At 35.9% G+C, this 21,481-nt stretch overlaps 1 protein-coding gene across 7 annotated transcripts in view; it reads right to left on the bottom strand.

Annotated features, from left to right (window-relative positions):
- LOC103317188 (protein spire) overlaps positions 1 to 21,481 on the bottom strand; it is a 598,612-nt gene that overhangs the window by 445,204 nt on the left and 131,927 nt on the right. For all 7 annotated transcript variants that reach the window (XM_031928198.2, XM_031928197.1, XM_031928202.2 and 4 more), the window contains one exon: positions 17,616 to 17,774. In XM_031928198.2, coding sequence (XP_031784058.1) covers positions 17,616 to 17,774 — 159 coding nt within the window. The remainder of the gene's footprint in view (positions 1 to 17,615; positions 17,775 to 21,481) is intronic.

Genomic DNA, 21,481 nt, shown 5'->3' with positions numbered 1-21,481 from the left:
TTTTTTTCAGTTTTTGATTTATTACTGAAAAAATAAGTTGTCAAATCACTTGCAATTTCAATATGATATAGTTTGACACGTGACTCATCGACATATTTTTTTTTGTAAGATTATGATGTTTAGTTTCAGAGATATAAATTAAAAAAAATCACCTTTTTTATTTTACCTATCGAACAAAGCGGTTGACCCCGAGGACCAAACGAGGAAAAGTAGGTAATTTTATTCTCTCTTTTCAAAGCATTATAGCTGAATTGTTTGTAACAATGGGATGATTGGAATAAAAAATAGTGTTTTTCAAAAATCAAAAATTGGCCATAAACAAAATATAATTGAAAAAATGAAAAATAACTGTTTTTCCCAAAAGCAGAATCCAAAAATATATATGCATGTCAAATTTTTACAACACTTTTAATTTTTTCCATTAAAGTGTAGTTCCACCGAACCACCGCTTAATCAGTTTCGATGTAAAATCACTCTATACCAACATTAACAAATCATTAGTTAAAAAGAGCATCGAAAAAAGATATATACAAATTGTACACAAATTTTGTTGGCTTGTGAATTATTTATGGAGAATACGTTTTTTTCAATTCAATGGCAAATTTTACAAACTGCTTTACGGCACACCAATGGGCTCTTCCGATTTCGGGTTTCTTCGCTGACATAGTCATAGATGATCTCGAAACAGATTGCCTATCTAAAGTATAGTTCAAACCAACATTTTTTTATCGATATGTCGACGACATTATTACATGTGTGCCAAATGACAAAGTCGACGATATTTTAAAAACATTCAATTCTCACAATTGCGACGTCGTACGTCGCAGCCGAGAAAATCGCGCGTTATTGTTTGCGCGGCAACCTCACTCGATGCGAGGAAGAAAAGGCGATCGGTTTCAGCGAGACCCGCGTTTTCTCGGACGCGAGCTACGTCCCGGGAATTCGCTGGCCGACGTACCCAAGGGGGGAGCTCGCCGGATCGAGCTGGCGCGAGACGAGCAGCCAATCAGCGCGTCTCGCGCGGCCAATCGGGCTACGTTATCAGCCGGGCCCGACGAGAGAGAGAGAGAGAGAGAGAGAGAGAGAGAGAGAGAGAGAGAGAGAGAGAGAGAGAGAGAGAGAGAGAGAGAGAGAGAGAGAGAGAGAGAGAGAGAGAGAGAGAGAGAGAGAGAGAGAGAAAGAGTAAGGGAAGCCAGCACCTCCTGGGCTAGCAAGGGTTCCGCTGGGGGTCGGGAGACTAGTGTTCGTCTCTCCTACACCAGGTAAGAACCTTTGGGTTTCTCGGGATACTCTCGGTGCGAGCCATTAGGCCGCCGAGAGAAGAGAGAGAGAGAGAGAGAGAGAGAGAGAGGGGGAGAGAGAAGTAGAGAGGGGAAAGCAGATCGCTACGCCGGCGTCGGTTCAGGCATCGCCGTGCCGGGACCGCTGGCGCGAGCTGTTGGTGAGCACGCAGCTACGTGTGTGCGTGCCTGAGAGTAGAGAGAGGAGACCGCGTTGGTTCGGCCGACGACGCCGCGATAAGCGCGCGGTGCTCGCAATTATACGTACAGGAGAGAGAGAGAGAGAGAGAGAGAGAGAGAGAGAGAGAGAGAGAGAGAGAGGGAAAGAGAGAGCGCACCGGCCGCGTAGCTACTCGAGCGGGTTGCGCCGAGCCGAAATACGGGTGTGTGAGAGAGAGAGAGAGAGAGCAGACGGATCAGACTGCGCGACGTCAGAGGCGAGAGCTTCGAGGCGCGCGCGCGTTTATATGAGAGTGGAGGTGTGACGGCGAGCCCTGCGTGGCTACTTTGCGTGGGCGGCTACGGCCACCACGTTGTAGGGAAGGGCTGGGCCAAATATACGTGCAATATAACTTAATAACTTGTGTGATTACTTCTTCCTTCTTGCCCCCCCTTCTCCTAAACGTCGGCGATTACGCTATATCCCGCGATTAACGAAAAATCTTGGCGCGTACGTGGCGTCAAGTGTTGCGCACCTGTACTGGGAGGCACAGCGTCGCACAATAAATTACAATTCACTCACAAGACTGACAAGGAAAGGTACCCAACCCGAACTCACCGATTTTGATGATTTTCATATATGTTGTAGAACATAAAAAAATAAGAGACACGTATTTTTTTTATCGGCTAATTTTCACTTTTAAGGGGTAAAAACCTCCCCTAAAGTTAACCCCCAAAAAGCGTTTTTTTTTAAATATCTCGGCTTAAAATTAATATTTTTCAATGAAACAAATTGGAGGTTATTTCTTACAAAAAGAGCAAGTATTTCATGGTGATTTGAAGAGTAAGGGTAGCATCCCCTATTTTTTAGGGGTTGAAAACATATATTTTTTGGCATAATTTTATAATAAAAATGTTTAAACCGACTAAAAAAAATTGGAAAAAATGTTTAAACATCCTTAATAACAAAATTTAGTTGACGTCTTTCGGTGTTTTCATAAATATTACCCCTAAGGGGGTAAACCACCCCTAACACAAAATAACTGTAAATATGTAATTCAATACATAATATTTCGTAGAAAGTTTGTATATAGAGGTTTTCGAGGTCGCTGATTACAAAGTTATCAGATTTTGAAAATTCAAAATGGCGGATCCAATATGGCGGACGGAAATATCGAAAAAAAATTTTATATAATAAAAAAGTTTTAAACGACTAAAAAATTTGGAAAAAATTTGTAAACATCTATAATAAACAAATTAAGTTTTTCGGTTTTTTCATAGATACTTCCCCTTAGGGGGGTAAACCACCCCTAACACAAAATAACTATAAGTATACTTCAATCCATAATATTTTGTAGAAGGTTTGTATATAGAGGTTTTCGAGGTCGCTGATTACAAATCTGTTATCAGATTTTGAAAATTCAAAATGGCGGATCCAATATGGTGGACGGAGATATCGAAAAAAAATTTTAACTTTCAAAAAAACTTGTTTACAAATGTGTGATCTTTGTAGCCTGTACATGTGAACTAAAGAGCCTTAAACCCTAAACCCCTAAAGAACAAATAGGCTAAATGGTTGTGCATTTTAACCAAACGACTCCAAACCCCTAACCTCCAGACAAGCCGAAGGCCTATGCTTTACCGTAGACACGAGTATAGACATATTACCGATATTTTATTCTATCATTTTGTATGTAACAAATAACGTCTCGTTTTATGTTTCAATCAAAGATTATTTATTTTTCTGCTTTTATAAATTAGCATAATTTCAAAAGTAATTTCATAAATTATAAAGTATTTCATAAATTGCATAATTATATAATTTTATAAATTCAAAAAGTCCACACTTTTTTGCAAATGAAAAAACATAGGTTAATAAAATTAGTTTATCAAACTCTTTTGCGTTTTGTAATAAAATTTAATGTTGTCAAACTTGGGAGTTTTTCATTGTTACAATTATTTCGTAAGCCAAACGTTTTTTAGATGAATTCTCGAAGTAATGATTATTGTATCTATAGTAAAATATTTACAGTCTGGAATTCCATAATAATACTATTTGATACGATTTAATAAATTTATCAAAAAATCTAAATTTAATAATAAATATTATTCTAATTATTATTATTATTTTTCATTATCATTGCTATTATCAGTATTACTGTTATTATTGCTATTGCAATTATGCTTATTCTTCTTATTATTATTATTATTATTATTATATTACTATGATAATTTTTGTTATTGGTAAAAATACATAAAAGAATATTAATACTCGAACTTCATTTGCAATTAAAGAACACGTTGTTATTGAAAGGGAATTTTATATGCATTCATTAGTTTAATGAATGTTATCGTACATTCAATGATAATTCCACAGATAAATGTCTTTCACTCATAAAAGTTGTTGACAATATGTGCGAATCAGTATGTTCTTTTTTTAGATTGTTTTCATCGAGTATTTACCTCAGCTGCCTGTGTTATTTTTTAGGCAGTGAGTGAGTTTTGTGGGTATTCTAGTTCGATGCCGGAAAGTACGAATAGTACGTCTTTTTGTTTGTCAGTGGTATCATACAGTTGTAGAAAATTTTCTTTAGTAATTTTATATAGATTTACATTATTCAATTTCAAAGTGAATAAAAGTTGAATAAAACCAAAAATAGAGTTTTCCGAACATCACAAAGTGGAACGAGAATTCTTCTCCAATGTATAAATTAATGATTTGATTCAATTTACATTCACTCGTTTTATTCTGGTAGAAATGTAGCAGTCGTGCCTTACATGCAAAAACACAGCTTGTATAAATTTTACCGCTTGTTTTCATTTTAGATTGAAAAATGAAAATTAATCCGTTAAACGTTCTAAACTTATTATTAGCATACTTTCAAGCGTTAAAAATACCAGATAGTGTCACGAATTATCACGAAACAGAGTTGGCCGAAAAAATAAAAGAAATTTTAATAGATGCAACACATGATTTCAACGATGTAGAAATGATTACTGATGACTCTTTGGATTTTCAAGAAGAGTATAAAGACCATAATGTGGAAATAATTGAAGATGAAGTGCAACATCATTTTCCTGATCCGGATATAGCACCAACAAATCAATGTACAGCAGATAATGAAGAACTAGATTTTGAATACAAAAAAAGAGCTGTAGAATTTTGGAGAAGTAGCAAAACGAAGCAAAATTTAAGTCTCAAAACAGTGCAAAACAGATTCAAAAAAGTATCATCTATTAGTCAGCTACGTCGTTGGGCTCATTCAATTAATAAAGGTGGCACGTATAGAGAAAAAGTAGCACAAATTTGTCAGTATACCCTGGATAATTTTCAAGCAGCTCTCGACAGTGGTTCAATTATCCATGATGAAGATATAATTCGATGGGCCTTATAAGCTAAAAAAGAAATTGGTTTTGATGATATTAGATTCAAAGCTTCTAAACATTGGTTACTCAAATTTAAGCAAGCACACCGAATATTTTCTAGGAAAATAAATAAGTTCATAACAAGAAAAACACTAGAAAGTAGTGCAGAACTTACGGCTAAAGCTGAAGCATTTATCGATGACGTTAAATCGTGTATACCAAGGATTGGACTCGAAAATTTGTATAATACAGATCAGAGCGGATTTCAGCTAGAAATGCATTCTGGAAGAACATTAGCAGTAGAAGGACAAAAGCAAGTGCAATGTCTGGTACAGTAAATTTCAGCAACAACGCATAGTTATACTATACAGCCACTAATATCAGCTACTGGACAACTGTTGTCACCGCTATTTCTTGTTTTAAAGGAACCAAGTGGCAAGTTTGGCCCTATTGTAGAACAAAACATATTTAGACCAGAAAACGTGTACGTGGAAGCATCCAAATCTGGAAAATTAACAACAAGTAAGGGAACTAATAACAATTTTTACATTGTAATATCGTTGATCAGTTAATTAGTAAGTCGTTTAATTGCAGATCACTTCAAAATCTGGTTGGAAAAAATATTTTATCCCTATGTAGGCCATCACTCAATACTATTACTTGATTCTTGGAGTGGTCATTGTGACAAAGTTATAGAAGAAACAATGCCACAAAATAAAATTATTAACATAAAAAAATTCCAACTGGAACCACAGGAAAAATACAACCACTTGATGTCTATGGATTCCGTATTTGGAAAAACTTTGTCCGAACATTTTCTGATAATGTAATATTAATGGATCATGATATGAATTTACATGTGAGAAATAATATAATTAAACTTCAATCATTGGTTCACAACCAACTGTCTTCACCGAGATATATAGATTTGTTTAAATATTCCTGTTATAAAAGCGGTTACGTCAATGAAAAACCAGATAAATTTGATAATCCTATAGATTTCAGTTTTGGAAAGTCTTGTGCAACACATTATGAAATAGAAGGGTGCACAAACATTGCAATTGTACGATGTGGTTGGTGCAAAAAAGCATTGTGCTTTAAACACTTTTATGAGGACTACCATTATTGTAAAAACATCGTAATAATATATTTTATGCTCAATACAAAAAATGCACTATGGCAAAAGATAAAAGATTGTAGATTATTATTATACTCTAATATTATAAACAAAAATACATTATAAGTTGAATTTACAATAAAGGAATTTCAATAACATTCTGATAACAATTTCTACGGAAATTATAAAACTGCTTCACACACAGAATTTTCTTGTTTACAAATTTAGGAATTTGAGGTGGTTTGGTTAAAAAGCACAACCATTTAGCCTATTTGTTCTTTAGGGGTTTAGGGTTTAAGGCTCTTTAGTTCACATGTACAGGCTAAAAAGATAACACATTTATAACAAGTTTTTATGAAAGTTAAAATTTTTTTTCGACATTTTCGTCCACCACATTGGTTCCGCCATTTTGAATTTTCAAAATCTGATATCAGATTTGCAAAGAGCGATCTCGAAAACCCTTATATACAAACCTTCTACAAAATATTATGGATTGAAGTATACTTATAGTTATTTTGTGTTAGGGGTGGTTTACCCCCTAAAGGGTAGTATCTATGAAAAAATCGAAAAACTTAATTTGTTTATTATAGATGTTTACAAATTTTTTCCAATTTTTTTAGTCGTTTAAAACTTTTTTATTATATAAAATTTTTTTTCGATATTTCCGTCCTATTGGTTCCGCCATTTTGAATTTTCAAAATCTGATAACAGATTTGTAATCAGCGACCTCGAAAACCTCTATATACAAACTTTCTACGAAATATTATGTATTGAATTACATATTTACAGTTATTTTGTGTTAGGGGTGGTTTACCCCCTTAGGGGTAATATTTATGAAAACATCGAAAGACGTCAACTAAATTTTGTTATTAAGGATGTTTAAACATTTTTTCCAATTTTTTTTAGTCGGTTTAAACATTTTTATTATAAAATTATGCCAAAAAATATATGTTTTCAACCCCTAAAAAATAGGGGATGCTACTCTTACTCTTCAAATCACCATGAAATACTTGCTCTTTTTGTAAGAAATAACCTCCAATTTGTTTCATTGAAAAATATTAATTTTAAGCCGAGATATTTAAAAAAAAACGCTTTTTGTGGGTTAACTTTTACAACTTTTACCCCTTAAAAGTGAAAATTAGCCGATAAAAAAAATACGTGTCTCTTATTTTTTTATGTTCTACAACATATATGAAAATCATCAAAATCGGTGAGTTCGGGTTGGGTACCTTTCCTTGTGAGATCGATAACTCTATAAGTGTTCTAGATTTTCTATTGATTAAAGACAATGATAAATTAGTAACTGATTGGTACACCAAACCGACCTTCTCTGACAGATTTTAAAATTACACAGCACAACATCCTATGTCTAAAAAAATCGCCATGGTGTACAATCTTGTCGATAGAACAATAAAATTATCCAACAAGAAATTACACCATAAGAATATATAAAACATCAAAAAATTACTGCATACAAATTATTATTCTCCCGCCTTCGTTAACAAATATATACGAAAAATAATGTCAACGTTAACATCAAACACATTGTTCAGGCAACAGATTAGCAATAATAAAAAACGGAATATTGTAAGCCTACCCTATATTGAATATTTTTACGAGCAGACCAGTCATGGATTCAAGACCCTTAACATTGAAACTGTGCCGAAAATAAATAGCCAAATGAAAAACATAATTATATAAGGCAAAGACAAGAAAGATAAAGATATAGAAAACAACGTTGTCTATAAAGTTGAATATAACTTATGTAGGCTAAACAAAAAGGAATGTGTGTGTTCGTATAAATAAACACAAAAAATCGAAAAATACTGTAATCTCCGATCACATCAATAATCTGAATCACACATTCAATTTTGAAAACTACCACATTAAAGACAGACAGATCAATTTAAATAGAAGACTAGTTTCTGAAATGCTACACATACACCTACGAAAAAACGGTATTAATAAAAAGAAAGACACGCAAAATTTAAATACAGTATACACATACCTTATACACCAGCTGAAAACAAAACAAACATAAGCCAGGCTCTGACGTCAATAGCGAAAGAAATTGTCAACACGGCTGCTCGACTCTCTTCTCACTGCTCCGAGCTATATAAATACGACGAAAATCTCGACTCGCACGAATTAGAATCGAACAGCTGAGAGACTGTTCACATACGTTCCCCCTGCCGCGCGGCGAAAAAGCGCCTTCTCGACAAAACTTTGTATCAATATTCTCCATAATTGTAAGTTCTATTTTCACATTGTACATACATTATTATACATCAACAAGTTTTGAATAAATTTTTCATATCAGTCTCCTGATGAGGGCGGCATTGTCCGTCGAAACATTGAGAAGAAAAGAGAAAATGTTTGAAAGTTTTTTCTCTCCTTTCTCACCACACAACCTGCCAGAGAGCGGAGACTGCGGGAGCTTTTCTGCTCAAGGCATTTAAAAAATGGTATGGCCTCTTATGACGATCAATCCTTTTTTAATATTAAAAATTGAATTAAATTTCAAGAGATGTATAATTGTTGAAAAAATGGACTTGATCATCGAAACCGGGTTTGAAAAAATAACTTGTTCTATTCAGTTCAACCCTGAAGGTGTGAGGAAAGGTAAAGAGCTGTTTAAAAGTAAGCACGTTCAAGATGTGAAAGAATATAGGAGCAACGGAATCAGTTATTTAATTACTGCAAATGTAATTCGACAAACTAGCATAAGTTTGACTCCGTATCAAGTTCAACTTCACGTAAGTACAAATGGAAATTATTTTAATTGTATATATTTTAGGTTATGTTGACATTTGTTGATTGTGAAATTCTAAAGTAATTTTTTTTTTATTTTACAGATTGACAATAACACAGCCCCACAATAAAAAAAATTCCCAAAAACTTGACCACGGTACTTATATGTTTTTGGGATCGCTGAATCCGAATCCAGGGTCAGATTAAACAATCAGAACTTTATGAAGGTCTGTTGAAGGTCAAATTATCTAAATACATGAAAAATACACTAAAACCATGGTATCTTAGGATTTTTCGGGCGCTGAATCCGAATCCGGGCTTATTACAACCCTATCAGGTCATGGTCAAGGTCAGTTGAAGGTTAAATCATAAAGATTCATAAAAAGTAAAATCAAACCATGACATTTAGGGGTTTTTGGGGTCGCTGAATCAGAATCCAGGGTCATTATAGTCCCATAAGGTTATATTTATGGTCAGTTCAAGGTTAGTTCAAGGTCATGGACGTAAAGAGAGTGAAAAAAATAGTTATAAACTGAAACAATGCAAAAGGTAATGTAAACCATAAAGCAAAGAACAATATATATGCAAGTACAATCGTATCCTTTAAAACTATATCATAGTTTGCTGCTCCTTCATTTACTTTAAATTTGTTAGAAGTATATGCAATTCAATAAAATACCCGTAAAAATATTAAGCCCATTACTTTTTTTTATGGTAACGAACTATTTTATTGTCAAATGATCTACGAAGTGGATTACGCTTCCGCTTCTCCGATGTTGATGATAGATCTCTTTTTAACGACCAACAGTAATCTACTAACATATTTACGTCCCATCTTCCTTGGTACCTGCGCTCCATTTCCTTGATATCTTGGTGAAATCTCTCTCCCTGCTCTTCGCTGTAATCACCTAGGTTTTCTGGAAACTCATCAACATGCGAATATAAAAAGTGTCATTTTAGATTCATTAGGCAGTCTTGATTTTTGTAACTATTTACTAAATTTAAAACTATTTTTTCGTAATTTGGGCTCTTATGATTTCCAAGAAAATTTGTAATTACGTCCTCTAAACATAACCATGCTTCTCTCTCTCTCTCTCTCTCTCTCTCTCTCTCTCTCTCTCTCTCTCTCTCTCTCTCTCTCTCTCTCTCTCTCTCTCTCTCTCTCTCTCTCTCTGTATGATTCATTTTCGTAACAAAAATTTCATCATTTATCATCTTACGAATCTGAGGGACATCGAAAATTCCTTCATTTAGACAACATCAATCGTCTTGGGACTTACACTGAGAGAGACACCCGATAATGAAGACTGCCTAATGAATCTAAAATTACACTTTTTATATTCGCATGTTGATGAGTTTCCAGAAAACCTAGGTGATTACAGCGAAGAGCACAGAGAGAGAGAGAGAGAGATTTCACCAAGATATCAAGGAAATAGAGCGCAGGTACCAAGGAAGATGGGACTTAAATATGTTAGCAGATTACTGTCGGTCGTTAAAAAGAGATCTACCATCAACATTGGAGAAGCGGAAGCGTACTCCACTTCGTAGATCATTTGCCAATAAAATAGTTCGTTACCATAAAAAAGAGTATGGGCTTAATATTTTTACGGGTATTTTATTGAATTGCATATACTTCTAACAAATTTAAAGTAAATGAAGGAGCAGCAAACTATGATATAGTTTTAAAGGATACGAATGTACTTGCATATATACAGGGTGTTTCATTTTAATCCGACCACGACAAAAAACCATGGAAAAACTAATTTTAACGAAAAATGACCTTAACAAAAGTTGAAGGGGGTAAAGGGGGCCATCGAATGACACAAACACCTATGAGCGGAAAAAAATTACGTCGCAAAGAATATTTTAAGTTTGCTTTGGTGACCTTGAGGAGGTCAATTCAAAGTCAAATAACAAAAAATCTGCTAAACAGCTGTTTGTCTGGTTTTATTTTACTGATGTCGAAAGATGACCTTGACAAAAGTTGAAGGGAGCAAAAGGGGCCATCTAATGACACCAACACCTTTGACCTTGAACTCGATTTTCAATGTCATTTGAAGGTCATTGTATTTTTTTAACGGGAACCCCTATTTTTGACCTCGGAATACGGAGCAGCGGAAAAAATTACGTCGCAAAGGATATTTCAAGTTTGCCTTAGTGACCTTGAGAAGGTCAATTCAAGGTGAAATAAGAAGTATCAGCCTAAGATTGTTTTCCTTTCAATTTTTTCGTAGAATTATCATTTTGTTATTGTAATAAACATTAAGAGAATCATTGACTTAAAATGTGATTATGCTTTGCTGACTTTAAAGCCATTTTGTAAGGTCAAAAGAGCAAAAATGCAATATCAAATGTTATGTGAAGTCCATATTTATATCCTAACTTTAGCGTTACCCAGGAACAACGACGTGGACGTAATAGGATAGTGTTCCCTTTGGGGTGCTTGATTAGAGTGAGTCCCCTTGCCTCTCACTTTTCGGGGTGCTTGATTAGAGTGAGTCCCCTGGCCTCTCACTTTTCGGGGTGCTTAATTAGAGTGAGTCCCCTTGCCTCTCACTTTTGCTCAAAATTCAACGCAGGTGCTCAAAGACACCACCATTTTGTTGGATACACAATTCAATTCGCTGCTGAAAATGTTCTACTGTTCTGAGTAATACAGCTCTTGGGATGTTTTCACAAGCGGTTTGAATTCTGTGGATCATACCTTCCCTTGTTGTAGTTTCATGTTCATAAACAACATCTTTCAAATACCCCCACAAATAGAAATCGGGTGATGTCATATCTGGAGATCTCGGTGGCCATCGAACACCCAAATCTCCACGTCTAGTGCGTCCAATCCACCTGTCACGGTAATTTTGATTAAGATATTGTCTAACTATTCGAGCATAGTGCGCAGGAGCTCCATCTAATTGAATCCACATTCTTGCTCTTGTGTATAAATCTACTTCTTCAAGAAGTACTGGAAGACGTTCTCTCAGGAACTGTAAAAAATTATGGCCATTTACATTTTCATCGAAAAAGTATGGGCCTACAAGGTATCCGTTAACAATTCCACACCAAACATCAAGACTCCAACGACTTTGGTTATCTATCTGCCTGTACCAATGCGTACCATCAGAAAACATTACGTATTGAAAAAAGTGACGATCATTAGCAATCATTTGTCGTGCCCATTGGCACATATACAAAATTACACTTTTTATATTCGCATGTTGATGAGTTTCCAGAAAACCTAGGTGATTACAGCGAAGAGCAGGGAGAGAGATTTCACCAAGATATCAAGGAAATGGAGCGCAGGTACCAAGGAAGATGGGACGTAAATATGTTAGTAGATTACTGTTGGTCGTTAAAAAGAGATCTACCATCAACATCGGAGAAGCGGAAGCGTCATCCACTTCGTAGATCATTTGACAATAAAATAGTTCGTTACCATAAAAAAAAGTAATGGGCTTAATATTTTTACGGGTATTTTATTGAATTGCATATACTTCTAACAAATTTAAAGTAAATGAAGGAGCAGCAAACTATGATATAGTTTTAAAGGATACGATTGTACTTGCATATATATTGTTCTTTGCTTTATGGTTTACATTACCTTTTGCATTGTTTCAGTTTATAACTATTTTTTTCACTCTCTTTACGTCCATGACCTTGAACTAACCTTGAACTGACCATAAATATAACCTTATGGGACTATAATGACCCTGGATTCGGATTCAGCGACCCCAAAAACCCCTAAATGTCATGGTTTGATTTTACTTTTTATGAATCTTTATGATTTAACCTTCAACTGACCTTGACCATGACCTGATAGGGTTGTAATAAGTCCGGATTCGGATTCAGCGCCCGAAAAAATCCCAAGATACCATGGTTTTAGTGTATTTTTCATGTATTTCGATAATTTGACCTTCAACTGACCTTCTGAAAGTTCTGATGGGGTTAAATTGACCCCGGATTCGCATTCAGCGACCCCAAAAACCCCAAGATACCATGGTTTAGTCTTTTCTTAATGTATTTTGATAATTTGATCCCTATTTGACCTTGACTTAAGATCTGATGGGGTTAAAATGACCCTGGATTCGGATTCAGTGATCCCAAAAGCACCCATGGTCAAGTTTTTGGGACTTACAATTTTTTTTATTGTGGGGCTGTGTTATTAATACCTAAGCAGATATTTACTTGAAGATTCGACGTCAACCTCGAACCAGCACCGGGACCATACACGGCGGAGTCATGGGAGCTCAAGTTTACCTTGGAACTGGCCGCCGAGGGCCGCAAGCGAAGACGCTCAAAGTCAGCACCCTTAAGGGGGCACACCACCTTTGAAATTAAAGTCAAAATTTTCCATTCAAAATTTATAAATAGTTATATAAATAAACCAAAATTGTTTACTATTCTTAGACATAATTACCTTTGTTTTGATGGTTTTAGACCTTCTAAATACCTCTATAATACCTACGTATAGTAGGGAGTCCATAATTCACTGACCGTAAGTATCCAAAAGAACGAATGTCCCAAATGAGCTCAAGCTCCAGGATATTGTTGAAAAGTACATGAGTTATGGTATAAATAAGGGGATTTAGTTTAAATTCCATAGAAAAAAAGTTGCATGATAATTATGTTAAAATTAATCAAAAATTGATTTAAAAAATCAGTAATATGCTTATAAAACTTTTTCTATCAAATTTTGGTTTATTTATATAACTATTTATAAATTTTTAATGGAAAATTTTGATTTCAATTTTAAAGGTGATGTGCCCCCTTAACTGGCGAGGATTCCAAAAATGCGCCCAAATCCTCTGGGCACGGGCAATCGGTGAGCACCTTACGGAACTAAGAAAAAAGATAAGAAAACAGTCAGGAACAGACAACATTAAAAGAGGAGAGGATTAACACAAAAAGACACACATGTATATATATACATATATACATATATATAATGTATATATTTACATATATACATATATATAATGTATATATTTACATATAGGCATGATATTCTACATTTCTTCAGACAGGTTGGAGTTGTATGTATATGCAAGGAATTTATTTTATGTGTTTTGATATAAATAATGCAATGTATCTCTGTACTCGTATAGTAAGGATTTTTTTTGTATAAAGAATTGAAATAAACTGTATTTGACTTATTATTTACATTCCCACCCATTCCCAATTTATCTTCATATAGTTGAAATTGGCATCTTGCTCGGGACACAATCAATATATTTAGTAATAGAAATCGATCAGCCATATTGAATTTGAAGCTAATCGCGTAGAAGAATTTCGTACTGCTTACGTCAGAGATCGTGTCAGATCCCGCAATTAACAGATTCAGTAACAAATATTAATATAAAAATATATATATACCTTATTATTGATAAAACAGATCTGCAGATTGGTAAAGCAGGGAAGGTTGATGCAGAGTGGTTGGATGAGGCAGCTGGCAGGAGCCTGAAGACTGCAGCTTTTAACTGGGTAGCATGGGCTTATAGTAGTTGGAGGTAGTACAGTTAGAAATTGGGAGTAGCATGAAATCGGGGTAGCGGAAAATCAAGGTAGCGCAGCAGGAAATAGGGGTAGTGGAAAATCAATCGGGGAGGCAGGAAATCGGGGTAAAAAGAAATCGGGGTAGAAGGAAATCGGGGGTAAAAGAAAATCAGGGTAGCGCAGTTGGGATCTGGCGTAGCGCAGTTAGGATCTGACATAGCGCAGTTGGAGGATAGCGTAGCGCAGTTGGAGGATGGCGTAGCACAGTTAAAGGATGACGTAGTGAAGTTGAAGGATGGCATAGCGCTAACTGCGCCAGAACTGGCCTAGTTCACCTACTGACCATACTTGGTGTTAGGACGGGCTGCGCGAGTATACAAATAATTATTTAAATCAAGAGAACTAGCCTTTGGCTCAAGAGCCTTATGTTACTAGAGTTACACACGGACTGTAAGAATAGAGTATGTCTCACGCTACTCGTCTGCGCGGACGCGAATTCGTGTACGGTCGGTATTCTGTCCACGACTGCGTTTGGCAAACGTAGGAGTGTCCGCTGTTACTTACGATCGTTGTAGACAAGTTGCTTGTGACACTTCTGTGTCCTGCGGACTTAGCGTTATATCCGCTTAACTCACCTCGTGTGTGGACGCTGATGGTTCGTCCACAAGAATCGTACTCTTACCTGCACGTCGTGACTGCGTAGCTGATTTGAATTTATTTGGGCCAATTGAGGTTTAATTATTATTAACAATTTAATACACAAGGTTTTTAATTATATCGATTGTTTTGTTTTTATTGACCCAGAGCACTTCACAGACGTTCAGAATACAGAGTTGACTGAGTTTTGATGTTGTATTATTAGATTTGCAAGTTGTAATTTTTACAGTAGTTTATTAGAAACTTTAGTCTAATTTCTTAACTGTAATTTATCTTAGCGACTTACAATTATTATAAACCTGCGCACTTAAGATGGTTCTAGTCATTCGTTTGTGGCAGATGCTGATTGTTACGATCTACACGCGTTTACGTGGCAATATATAGTAAAATTGCCTAAATCCTTAGCTTGTACTTATCTCTGTGGCACGGATCTGCGTTTAAAGGGCTCTCCGGTGTATGCTATGCCAAGGGACGGATTTAGCACGCTCCCAAGGTGTTGGACGGATTTAACACGCTCCAAACACTAACACTAGCAAACACCGACGCCTTACTTTAGAATCAGTCGTAACCGCCAGGGAGTCAGTCACTACGCAAAAAGGCACTGCGTGGATCGGCTCCGGGATTTTTAAAGCCTCGGTGCCGATGCAAGCAGTTATGAAATTTAGATGAAGAAGATCGCGATAGTCCAATCAGCATTTAGCACATTAAGGATTGACACGTACGCTTTGCAGTCGTGGTTCGCGCGCGAAGAGTGCTGACACAGAGGTCAGAGCACTCGCTTCGATTTTCGACGCTCGGCTGTGCAATGTCTCAATCAGATGCACCTGCGATGCATATGCACTCTCTACGTGCTCACACGATTGCCGGTTTGCAGGATGTACAAATATATAATTTAAGAGTATAAACGTGGGACATTACAACAGTGGCTTACCTTGTAATCGATGTTGCTCGTCTATCTGCTCTGCTGTACTCTATGGTTGTCGATCACTGCGCAGACTCGTTCTCCGGGCGGAAAGTTCAAATAAACCGTGTGACACGTAAGATGTAGGTTTAATAGAGATGTTAGTCATAGTAATAGTTTAAGTCAGATTTAGAATAAAATGTTGAATGGCGATCGGGCAGATCTTCGCCCTGTCAGTACAAGCTCCGGATGCAGAAGGCTCCTCCTCGTGGTCACACAGGTTTCTATAGGTTGATGAGGTGTGGAAAAGGATAGGGCGAAGGGTGTGTCTTTTTGGCGGTGCTCCAAAATTGCGTTGGCGTCCCTTCTCCTTGAAGTTAATTCATAGCTTATCGGGTGGTCGCAGGCTGTCAGCTACTCGAGGGCTATTACCCCGAACGTTCATAAATTGCGCCTCTCCTCCTTCAGGTGGGCAGCTGTCAGTTTTCTGTTTCCTGTCGCAAGTTCAGTATTGATGCATCGGATGACCTCCTGGTTAATTTTTGTGTCATAACATGTGTCTTGTCTGTTGTAATTGCATTTATATATTAAAGCTTAGCTCGTGGCTTGTTCTAGTGTCCCGCTGCGTTGATTGTAGTACTTTATTATCTATATAATGTTTTTATTGGCTTCTAAAAGGGTATATTAATGATTGCTGTTTTTTACCAAGTCTCTCTGTATATAATAACTTAAGTTTTTCAATAATAATTTTACCAAAATTTAATTTAAACTCAGCAAATGTGTCAAAATAAATTTTATTTTTAGAATCTTTTGATATTGGAAAAAATGATAAAGTTAATGTATCATACATTCTAATCAAATGTTCTCGCATTTTACTAATATCAAATTGTACATTACATGGGCAAATAGAATAGCGACTGAAAATGCTATAGCAAAAGCACCGCAATCATAAGAATTAGTTTGACATTGCACTTGCTCAGAAGATATACGTAAATTATATTCATTTGGAAAAAACCTATTAATAAAAATTGTATGATCATCATCAAGACATTTTTTGTTAATACTATTAAAAATTAGAAAAAAGATTTTAACAAAACTTGAATCACTATCGCAATGTATATTTTAACCGAGCGAAGTTAGGAGCGAGGTGAATCACACTAGTTTAAATTATTACTAATGTTGCTATTATTATTTACATCGTAAAAATATCGCATCTGTTATTTCAGTTGTCAAAACCGTTTAGCCATAGCTGCGCATCCGTCATTTATCGATGCACAGCTACTCTCAAGTTCTACAAGCTTGGCTTCTTGGAGGGCAAATTCGACCTTCTGTTTGGATAACCTTTGAGAAGATTATTGCTGGTATAAACCTCAATGTTTTAAAATTCTCCTCCAATTTAGCCGTTGCGAAGATCACTTGTTTGGCTATGGCTAAGAGATTACTGATATACCGTTTAAGGGGATCTCACCACCTTAACTTAAAAAAAAAATAAGATATTGATTTTTTGTGTAAAAGTACCTTAAATTGTTTAAATAATCAATTAAACAATTATATTAACTCAGGAATACTGTAAGAATCATTAAACAATATATATATATATATATGTATATATATATATATATATATAAAATTTTAATTTTAGAAACTTTCAAAAATTTGGAAATTGTATTTGTATTGACGTGAGTCCCACTTTTCAAAGGAACAAATTGGCTACATAGTTAAGTCGTGAATAAAGTTCTATATGCAACGCGGGACTAAAGTCGATCATTCCCTCGGGTGATTACTCCCGTGGGAATAATCAACGATTTTAGCTCCTTGTTTTATTATGTACTATCATTTTATACGAAAAGCAACAGTTAAAATATATATTGAATAAAATTTTTAAATGTAGACTGACCTATACTCAGGTTTGTCATGCACGCAATAAGATGTTGTAATTCTGGACGTAACGAAATTTCCACCTCTTCACTAAGACCATAATCTAATGCATTAAATAATATCAAACCTAAAGAAAAGATAGCATCTTTTTCGGTAACGTCTCTTACATTTTCTGCATCTGTGAAAGTAAAAATTTTTATGAAAATTTAATATTGTAATAGGTATTATAAATGCAAAAGATTAAATTACAGATTTTTATGTTTTAAATCTACGCTTCATTTACGAACCTACAGCGTAGTCATAGAAAGCAAGAAAAGCTACACAGAGGTTATTTGGGTTACGATATATGTATATATATATATATATATATATATATATATATATATATATATATATATGTAAGTGTGTAAAAATTAATGACATAGCCTATAAGGATTTGCCATACCCCTGTTTTAATGATCCTAACTTAAGTTCCTTTTTTTGATAACCACTTAGCTGATTCAACCTTAACTGCTAAACTTGAATATGTTTGACATTCACTAACATGTATGTATAAGCATAGAGAAAAACTTCTGTAAGCTGCAAAAGTTTCGCGATTTTTTCAGTTATTTCATAACTTCAAGAAAAAATTGGAATTATAATACAAAGTTACATATTTATCAAGATAGAAACGAAGCTTATAACTGCCAACGTCTTACCTTGTGATAAGTGTTTTTGAATATAAAAAAATGAAATTAAAAGTCGACCAGAAGTGAACCGAAATTGACCGGAAGTAATCGGAGGAAATACAAAATGACCCGAAAGTGACCAAAAATAGCCGTCAATTGACCATAAATATACAGGAAATAAACAAAACTGGCCGGAATGAGGTATGTTAGCTAAACTACTCCAAAAAAGTAAATCAAAGATTAATCAATAGTACACCGAAAGCTGACAGGAAGAGACAAAAATTAAGGTATTTTTATAATAATGATGCAGAATACAATAATATAATACAATATAATAACGATACCTTAATCGTTATAATTTTGTTAAAAAATTAGAACGATACAAAATTCAGCATTAGCTTTCATTTCCAGTGCTACCATTCAAATAATAGCACCATTAAAAATAATTTATAATCACGTTTGAACTTAAGCTGTTCTTTAGACTTATTAGTAAGGCATACAAATGAATGAAGTTTTTTGATTTAAGAAGACAACACTATTAAAATTAATATCGTATATTTATACGTATCTTATTATTACTTACATTACAATAAAAGTTTCGCCGCAGCCAATTCAAAAAGTTTGCTCCTCAATTAGTGCCCTTCATTTGGCGCCCCTCAATTAGTACCCCTCAATTGGTGCCCTTTAATTATTAGTACATAAAATATATAAGTCTATTTGGTAAATATTACGCACACGCGCCTCTACCTTATCCTAGGGTAATCGGTTTTTTTCTTCTTGATTTTGTGTCGTTAGTCTCACATAATCGTAAACATTTTTTTCTCTGCCTTTGGTTTGGCCTATTTCGCTTTGAAGGCATGCCAAAAAATGTCTGCGTCTTACGGGCAGACGTCATACATTTACACAAGTACATTTCCTGTCTACCGATACGTATCGGTAGACATAAAATGTACTAGGTTGTAAGTGTCAAATTCGCATATAAACCACTTATCAGCCATTATATCATGTTTGTTTACAACATAACTTCTAGTAGAAGGTCAGGCCCATTTTGAAACTTTACAGCTTCTTTTTCACTATAAAAAGGTATCTTTTTACTGTATTGAGGTGGTCGTAGTCTGAATCAAACATCCAGATTTTCAAATTTAAAGGTTTAAAATGCATATAAGGCTGTTACAATGCCGCTAGCCTAAGCAGATCTTGGGCGTTGTCGTCCAGGTTGGACGGGTGGGTGCTTACCACCACTACACAGCGCGTCCTCAGGTTGTGGATAGGTGAGCAGCCCCTGAGAAAAAGGTTAGCTGCGAATAAATTGAATAAGCAGTCGCGGACAGCCGATGGGAACAGGCGTGGGTGTGATGAGCCCACACTGTCGAACGCATTCATCTAGAAACACTACGCAAGCACCACAACAAAAAACACTTCACATTATCTCTTATCTCTTAATCTATCTCTCTTATCACACATTACAAAAATGATCAAAAATACAGCTGCCGAGGAGGAAGCGGGAGCGATGACAACTGCCTCGAAAGGGGATATGTAGAATGATTCGTCAACTGGTCTTACGCGGTAACGAAGCCAGCGAAGGCGCGCTGCCTTGCAGGGGGGCGTTAGGATGCGAGAATAAACCCGTAATGTGTCTGACGACAAGTCGACAGTATCCTCGTCAAAGTCGAAAATCTCTCATACTTAGTTCTAGAGAGGTATGGGGGTTATCACCTCTAGAACGGTGGACTCACCTGCGGTCGGAATAGGAATCAAAGCACGCAAGTTTAACATACTAACATAGCTCAAAAAAATCAAAACCAAACCAAAAGGGACTTAAGGGTCGGAACTTGGAATGTTCGCAGTCTATACAGAGCAGGCGCGTTTAAAGAACTCATAAAGGAAGCTGATAGTTACAATCTAGATTTGGTAGCAATACAGGAATCGTGGTGGCCAGATGGCGGAGTACTGGCATCGGGTAACTTCACGTACCTGTATGGGGCCGGGAGCGGGGAATCCCTAGGCACCGGATTTCTCGTAAGCAAAATAATCATACATTCGGTTAAAAGTTCCAAATTCGTCAATGATAGGCTCTCGTACATCATCATCGAAGGTGAATGGTATAGATATGTATTTATTAATGTACACTGTCCGGACAAAAAAGAAAAAGCTAAGGATCTCTATTACGAAACTTTAGAGCAGGTGACCGACCAGTTCGCGTCTTACGACACAAAAATAGTATTAGGCGATTTCAATGCTAAAATAGGTAGAAAGGAAATGTTTAGACCTACTATAGGGGAGGAAAGCCTGCACGAAGTCAGCAATAATAACAGTATTAGCGTCATAAATTTCGCAGCAGCAGTAGATCTTAAAATCAAAGTTTTAAGCACAAGGACATACACAAAGCAACGTGGACATCGCTGGACAGGGCCACACAAAACCAAATTGATCATTTTCTCATTGAAAAAAGACGTCCTACTAACGTTCTCGACGTAAGGGCTCATAGAGGGGCAGATAGCGACTTAGACCACGTCCTAGTAGTAGCCAAATTAAGAGCTAGATTAGTAGCGAATCAAAATAGTAAGCGAACAAACAGGGTAGAAAGCTTCAATATTGAAAAGTGAAGAGATAGAACAGAGCAAATTATGTACTAGATAGAAATTAATAACAGGTTTCAGGCACTTGAAGAAGCAAACACATCGCCGGAGGGGAATAACGAACCGAATAGCTTATGGGGGGAAGATCGAAAAAACGGTAAAAGAGGCCACAAACAAAGTACCAGGTAAAAAGAAAAAGCCAAAGAGCAAACTATGGTTTGATGAAGAGTGCGAACTCTGGTTTGAAAGGCGCAAAAAGGCTAAATTAGATAGCTTACGCAATAGAAGCGATATGACCGTATAAGAGTATTCTAACGTAAGGAAACAGGGAGGTGCGATCTACAGAAATAAGAAGCGGAAGTATCAAAAGAATCTTATAAGGAGAATAGAAACTAACAGTAAGGAAAATAACCCCCCCGAAATGTATAGAGGGATTAAGGCCATCAGAAAAGATTTTAGGAGTAGAGCGCAATTGATGAAGGACGAAAACGGGGACCTCGTAACAAATGACAACGAATTACTGTCGCTGTGGAAAAATTATTTCGATAAATTATTAAACGTGCACGAAAATAGCGGAGAATTAGGGGACAAAATTTACACTGCTGAACTTCACGTAGAGGGTCCGAGCTACCAAGAAG

Source organism: Nasonia vitripennis, assembly GCF_009193385.2.
Source record: "Nasonia vitripennis strain AsymCx chromosome 4 unlocalized genomic scaffold, Nvit_psr_1.1 chr4_random0004, whole genome shotgun sequence".
NCBI lineage: Eukaryota > Metazoa > Arthropoda > Insecta > Hymenoptera > Pteromalidae > Nasonia > Nasonia vitripennis.
Note: the sequence above shows the minus strand (reverse complement) of the source record. Positions and strands in the feature narration are given on the sequence as shown.